The sequence below is a fragment of the Myxine glutinosa genome, chromosome 3 (genome assembly GCF_964187855.1).
Source record: "Myxine glutinosa chromosome 3, kmMyxGlut1.1, whole genome shotgun sequence".
In the NCBI taxonomy this organism is placed as follows: Eukaryota; Metazoa; Chordata; class Myxini; order Myxiniformes; family Myxinidae; genus Myxine; species Myxine glutinosa.
Genome location: NC_136263.1, coordinates 98,447,084 through 98,454,403, shown reverse-complemented (window position 1 = coordinate 98,454,403; position 7,320 = coordinate 98,447,084). Strand labels below are relative to the sequence as shown.

Sequence of the window (7,320 nt, the reverse complement as noted above, 5' to 3'; positions counted from 1 at the left end):
ACATGGAGGGACGACACAACGGGAGACGTTCGCACCATTACTCCATCCGTGCTCAATCGCACCTGGGCTCTCGTTTGAGAAACCACACCATGAAAAAGTCTCACAAGTGCCCCGTCTGTGGAAAATGCTTTACTGAAAAGTCCCGTGTGAGATTGCACATGAAATCTCATATGGAGAAGCGCCCCCACGAATGTTCGGTTTGTGGCAAAACGTTCATCCAATCCTCTCACGTTAAATCGCACATGAGGATGCATACGGGAGAACGTCCTTACAAGTGCACCATTGGCGGCAAAGCTTTTGCCGAAAAGTACGCTCTTAAAATCCACATGCGAGTTCATACCGGTGAGCGACCCTATCAGTGTTCCGTCTGTGGAAAGGGTTTTACCCAAGCGTCTTCTGTTAAATCGCACATGAGGGTGCATACCACATGAAGGTGCATAACGTATACAACAACAACAACAGGCATTTTAAGGCCATTTTCCCTGCAAGAGCGGGGGTTAGCCTTGCGGTCCCCATGACAATCTTCTCCATTTTGCCCTATTTTCTGCATCTCCCCTTGTTAACCCCCTTGCCCGCATTTCTTCTTCGACCATAAGGTCGAAGTATTTCGGTGCATAACGTATTTCCTCACATAATCTCCCTTGGGGGATCAGGTGAGGTAATACGGTACCACATGAGCAATCTTGGACCGGCCGTGGTGGTAAGGTAATTTAACTGTTACAACTGAGCAGGAGTTTCATGAAGAACACTAACACCAAATGTTTTGCTTGTGTGCTTCCTCCTCTCTCCCCATTTTGTCTCCTGCTCCCTTTATTTCGTCTTATGTGTCCGTTATTTTTTTTTTGGTTGTTTTTTGGTTATTAATGTTAGCTCTTACACGAGCCTCGATGTTGTATACAAAAAAAAAAAAAAAAAAAAAAAAAAGCCAGTCGCCGACTGGGCATCCTCCGTCGTGCGAAGTCCTTCCTTGGCACACCTGGGCTCCTCACCACATTCAAGGCTTTCATCCACAGCTCAATGGAATACTGTTCCCCCCTCTGGGCTGGTGCTCCTGCCTCACACCTTGCTCGGCTTCACGCTGTTGAGGCCAAAGCTTTCAGAATCATTGGAATCTCCTGCGATGTAGTCAACGCCGAGGGCCTTTCACTCACTCACCGCAGGCAGGTTGGTGGTCTTTCCGTCTTCTACCGACTCCTCTCCGGCCTTGCTCCCCCAGCTCTCTCTGTGCTCTGTCCCCCCAATATTCCTTCAGGTCGCACAAGATCTGCCTGGAACCCTCTTATGGTTAAACTGCCAAAGTCTAGGCTCTCTGCTCACCTTCACTCTTTCATTCCCCTTTTCTCCCGCCTCTGGAACAAACTCCCCCACTCCCTTCAATCCCACTCCTCCCTCCAGGTCTTTAAAACAGCTGTTCACCACCATCTCTTATCGTCCCCCATCGAAAACCTTGATCTTTTCTACCCCCGGTAATTCACCCCAGAGTCCTTGCAGTGTTCATATGTTTTAATCCTCTCCCACCTCCCCCCAAGTCCTCCCGATGTCCCTGCTCTCAAATGTTGTGTTTGTGTCCTTCCCCCTCTTCCCCTCTCTTTTGTGTCCTTCCCCCTCTCTCCCCATCTTGTCTGCCGCTCCCCTTGTTTTTTGTGTTTTGTGTGTCGGTTTGTCTTTTTGTGTGATTAATGTTAGCTCTTTCACGAGCCTCGATCTTGTATACAAAAAAAAAAAAAAAAAAGTTTGGCAGGATTTCACAAAAGTTTGAGGGAGTAGTTCAGTGACGACACAACACAAGACAACAAAACACAGGCACTGCACAGATATATATATATATATATATATATATATATACACTTCGTCACACCACGACCAACCAGCTTCAGCTTCTTCTTCACACACTCTGCTCGTTTGGCCAATGACTAAATGCAATTCATTGCCATCCCGATATAGCCTGTGGCTTGAGTTTCACTTTTCCTAACATTACAGAACTTTCTGTCGCCTCTGCAGCACCAGCCAAACTACTCAGGGCCATTTACCAAAATTCGAGCAAACAAGCTTCCTGAAATGTTGAGCAAAAGAAGCAAGATTCACATGACTGCGCTGGTAGCTTTCGCAGGTCTCATTCTAGCGATCGTCGCCATCAGCACTGACTTTTGGGCAGTGCTGGAACCCTCAGACCGTTCCATGAATGCATCGTGCGATGCAGCACACCTGGGCTTATGGAGACTTTGTCGACAAACGGGAGAGCGTCGTTGGGACGTGACGGGTTGCCGGAACTTGGACAACGTCGTGCCGGGTAGGTTTTGCATACATGTGCACACGGAAAGAGGAGAAGGTCCAAGAACAGACTGCTGTCGGTGGTTGGGCTTGCTTGTTTCCTTGTCGATAAGAGAATGCAATCTACTTTTATTCGTTCAACTCTGTATTTACCTCCTCCACCTGAGGTGGGTCACCTGGATGGATGCTATGTTTTCACCCATGCTTGTTTGTTTGTTTGTTTGTGAACAGGATATCTCAAAAGGTTGTGGACGTATTCGGCCGAAATTTGGTGGACAAGTTCGGTATTTGGCAAGGAGAAATTGATTCGATTTTGGTGAAGATCCGAATGTGGATTCGGATATGAGAATTATTTAATTATTTAAGTGATTCTTCACCTTTGGGAGATCGGGCCAAAAACGATACATAGCAGGATATCTCAAAAGGTTACAGTCGGATTCAGACAAAACTTGGTGGACAGGTTGGGTGTGTGACAAGGAAGAATCGATTCAAATTTGGAGAAGAACTGGATCTGAGAATTATTTTTATTTTTCAAGTAATTCTTCACCATTTAGTGATCGGGGCCAAAAAGGATGTAAAACATGATATTTCAAAAAGTTATGGACAGATTATGACAAAACCTGGTGAATGAGTTTTTTAGGCGACAAGAACAAGCCGGTTAAATTTTGGTTCAGGTCCGGATCCCGATCCGACCGATCAGTGGGATACACAATGTAAACTGTTCAGCCTGGCGGAGGTATGCTCTCTACCGACTACCGTTCTAGATATCTTACTTTTTCCATTCTGAGATTTAAGTTCATCATTTCACCTTTTCTCAGTCATGTGTGGTTCAGCTAATCAAAGCACAGAAACGTGGAAATGTAATTGACACAAACCAAGATGCTCGACAAATACGCGTATACCTCATATGGATAGGTAAGTGTAAGGAGAATAAACAGGTAAAGGTGATAAACCTGGGAAACACCCAAACGTCTGTTATTTGGTTATGTTGTGTACGAGCCGAGAGACTTCTTGATCTCTGAGTGACAGACACACATTGTCGATAAATTTAGAGGGCAATTCGAGCCAGCTAAGTTCCTTGAAACAAACGAATGTCTGGTCGTGTCTGCCTATGAAATTCTCCCTTTGAACACGGATTATTTGTTTTAATAAATCACTTATATGGGAATTCTAATTACCTCATCCACCTTTGGAGGATGGAGGTTATGTTATCACCCTTGTTCGTTTGTCTGTGAGCAGGATATTGCAAAATGTTATAGACAGATTTGGCCAAAATTTGGTGGACAGGTTGGGTGTGTGAGAAGGATGAATAGATCCGATTTTGATTAAGATCCAAATCTGGATTCGAGAATTTTTCAAAGAATCTTCACCATTGAAAAATGGGGCCAAAAACTACATTTAGCATGATATTTCAAAAAGTTGTGGATGGATTATGACGAAACTTGGTGGAGGAGTTGGTTAGGTGACAAGAACAAGCTGATTCGATTTTTGTTCAAATCCGAATGCAGATCCGGCCGATCACTTGGATATAAAACATAAACTGTTCAGCCTGGCGGAGGTTTGCGCTCTACCGAGTGTTCTAGATCAGTTTTCGTGTCCTTGTCACGTTTATCGCAATACCTCGAAAAACGTATTATTTGTTAACATCCGACGAGCAGTGAACGCCTTCTTTCTCACCCCTAGAGTTCAATTGCTCTTTTTTCAAGCATTTCACAGCTGAAGAGGGAGAAGATGTTGAGCTTGAGATTCAGAAAGGTAAACAACGTCGTGAGGAGTTTTCTCCCACTGTGTGATGACTACGTGTCGGATTATCACACCTGTTGAACATCTGCCGACAGATCCCCGCACCCTTTCCACTCATTCCTCGTTAGGTGTTGTTGCTTTGTGGTCCGAAAGATGTCACCCTGTCACATGCTGTAACTGCCATCCTCGGCCTCTTATGGGAATTGATGATGATCCAGCTAAACTGCAATGCTCATCAAAACCAGTAACCGCTTGTCAGGGATCTGCACATTATATTGGGGTACACCGCTAAATAAATGTACTTGCATGCATGTTATCCTTCTTCATATAAGATATATTAATTGATTGGCATTTCCATATTGGGTACCTACCTATTCTCGAATGCAGTGACACATATCACGTGTTGTTCCATGCACTATGAATCTTCCACCCACTCTGGCTCCTGATTGGATTGAAGCTGCAGACTATGGTTTTGCAAAGAATCTAGGGCCTTTGTAAGCATTGTACGACCATACCACCACGAACACAAAGGTACATTTTAATAAACACATAAAACTTAATATTATGGAATTATCATTACAGTTAAGGATATACTGAACATCCATTTTTTTTAAAGGCAATGTTAATTTTGAAGGTTCAGTAGTTTGCCATCTCTGCTCTGGTAAACAACACATAGCCAACTTATTAAATGTAGTTTGCTCGGCGTACACAGTGACAAAGAGATCTGGAAAAGAGTTTTATTTTACTAGGTAACCGGTTGAATAGCTAGCTCTCTTGGTAACCTGCTCACCAATCAGGTGTCAGTGACTGGGTTAGCTTGGGATGAATGTAATATTACTGGACAGACTGTTCGAATCATTTGGATAAGACGTTAAGCTGAATGGAACTCCTTTTTTTTATTACTTTTTAAATATCCATTTTGTACACTCCTAATCATTGTGATTGATTGATACCATGGTCAAATAAATCTTGTTTTTGATTCTCATAAAAAGGAGACTGGTGAGTTTGGTGAATATTACATTATGTGTATATATACTGCATATATACATAGTGCCTTCAGAAAGTATTCACACCCCTTGACATTTTTCACATTTTGTTGTGTTACAGATTGAATTCGGAATTGATTAAATTGAGATTTTTTTTGGCATTAATCTACACAAAATACCCCATAATGTCGAAGTGGAATTTTTAAAAAGAATTTTTTACAAATTAATTAACAGTGAAAAGCTGAAATGTCTTTAGTCAATAAGTATTCAAATCCTTTGCTATGACATTCAAAATTGAGCTCAGGTGCATCCAATTTCCTTTGATCATCCTTGAGATGTCTCTACAACTTGATTGGAGTCCACCTGGGGCCAATTCAATAAATTGGATATGATTTAGAAAGAAACACAACTTTTTATACAAGGTCCCACTATGACAGTGCATGACAGAGGAGAAAGTCCACGATGAAGTCCAAGGAACTGTCTGTAGAACTCTGAGATAGAATTGTGAGGAGGCATAGATCTGGGGAAAGGTATAAAACAATTTCTAGTGTTGAAAGTTCCCAAGAGCACAGTGAGCTCCATCATTAGGAAATGGAAAGATTATGGAACTACCCAGACTCTTCCTAGAGCTGGCCATCCAACAAAACTGAGGAATCGGGCAAGATGGACTTTGGTCGGGAGGTGACCAAGAACCCAAAGTCCACTCACACAGAACTACAGAGGTCCTTGCCTGAGATTGAAGAACCTGCCGAAAAGACAACAGTCTCTGCAGCACTTCACAAATCTAGTCTTTATGGGAGAGTGGCCAGATGGAAACCACTCTTGAGAAAAAGGCACATGACAGCACGCCTAGAGTTTGCAAAAAGGCACGTGAAAGACGCAGAATATGAGGCAAAAGATTATATGGCCTGATGAGACAAAAATTGAACTCTTCAGCCTGAATGTAAAGCGCTACGTCTGGCAGAAACAGAGCACAGTTCATCACCCATATTACACCATCCCCACCATGAAGCACGGTGATGGCAGCATCATGCTATGGGGATGCTTTTCAGTGGCAGGGACTGGGAAACTTGTAAGGATAGAGGAAATAATGAATTGAGCCAAATACAGGCAAATCCTTGAGTAGAACCTGCCTCAGAGTACAAAAGACCTCAGACTGCAGCAAAGATTTATGTTCCAAACAAGACAATGACCCCAAGCATACAGCCAAAGCAACACTGGAATATCTTCAGAACAAGAACGTGAAAATCTTTGAGTGGCAGAGCCATGTCCCAGACTTGAATCCCTTTCAGAATCTGTGGAAAGTCTTGAAGATTGCTGTTCAGCGATGTTCCCCATCCAACTTGACAGAGCTTGAGCAAATCTGCAAGGAAGAATGGGAGAAACTCCCCAAATCCAGATGTGCAAAGCTGATACAGACATACCCAAGAAGACTTAAAGCTGTAATCACTGCCAAAGGTGCTTCTATGAAGCATTAACTCGAGGGTTGAATACTTGTGTAAATTAGATATTTCTGTATTTAATATTTTGTACAGATTTCTATTAAAAGAATTCCACTTTGACATTATGGGGTAGATCAGTGACAATACGATCAGTTACGTGTAAATCAATGAAAATTAAAATCTCAATATAATCCATTTTAAAGTTAGGCTGTAATGCAACAATATGTGAACGTGTCAAGGGGTGTGAATACTTTCTGAAAGCACTGTACAAGCATGGATCATCTTGCTATGCTCACCTCACCACATGGTGCTACAGAGGTACAGGCTTGTTTTAACTGAGGACAATGACTGTACGTGAGTTGCTGTGCTGTCATGATTTACACTAATCACAACACAAAATTAATTTTTTTTCACAAATTTATTTGCAATATTGGTGATATTACATTTTTCTAAGCAATTAAGGTTGTAAAAAATTTTTTCAAAAGAATTTCAAAAATAAAATCCCCCTGAGGACATACGCATAGGAACAGACTGGAAGTTTGGAAAAATTTCACAAAGGTTTGAGAGAGTAGTTCAGTGATGTGACAGACACAGCACAGATATATATACATATATATATACATATATATATATATATATATATATATACATATATATATATATATATATATATATATATATATATATATATAATTCCAGTAATCTCTGTGTGCATGTGTGTGTGTCTGTGTGTCTGTGTGTCTGTGTGTTTGTTTGTCTGTGACCGCTGTTTCTCGACAACCACGGGTCCGATATACTTGAAACTTGCCAGGTATATTGCTGGGGACCCGAGGATGTGCCTTTTCAAGGTTTCATATTAATCGGAGAAGTAGTTACCG

At 42.0% G+C, this 7,320-nt stretch overlaps 1 protein-coding gene across 1 annotated transcript in view; it reads left to right on the top strand.

The window, feature by feature from the left end:
- Window positions 1-1,869: 1,869 nt before the first annotated feature.
- CACNG1 (calcium voltage-gated channel auxiliary subunit gamma 1) overlaps window positions 1,870-7,320 on the top strand; it is a 48,844-nt gene continuing 43,393 nt past the window's right edge. The window contains exons 1-2 of the mRNA XM_068110378.2: window positions 1,870-2,290; window positions 3,955-4,026. Coding sequence (XP_067966479.2) covers window positions 2,059-2,290; window positions 3,955-4,026 — 304 coding nt within the window. The 5' untranslated portion in view covers window positions 1,870-2,058. The remainder of the gene's footprint in view (window positions 2,291-3,954; window positions 4,027-7,320) is intronic.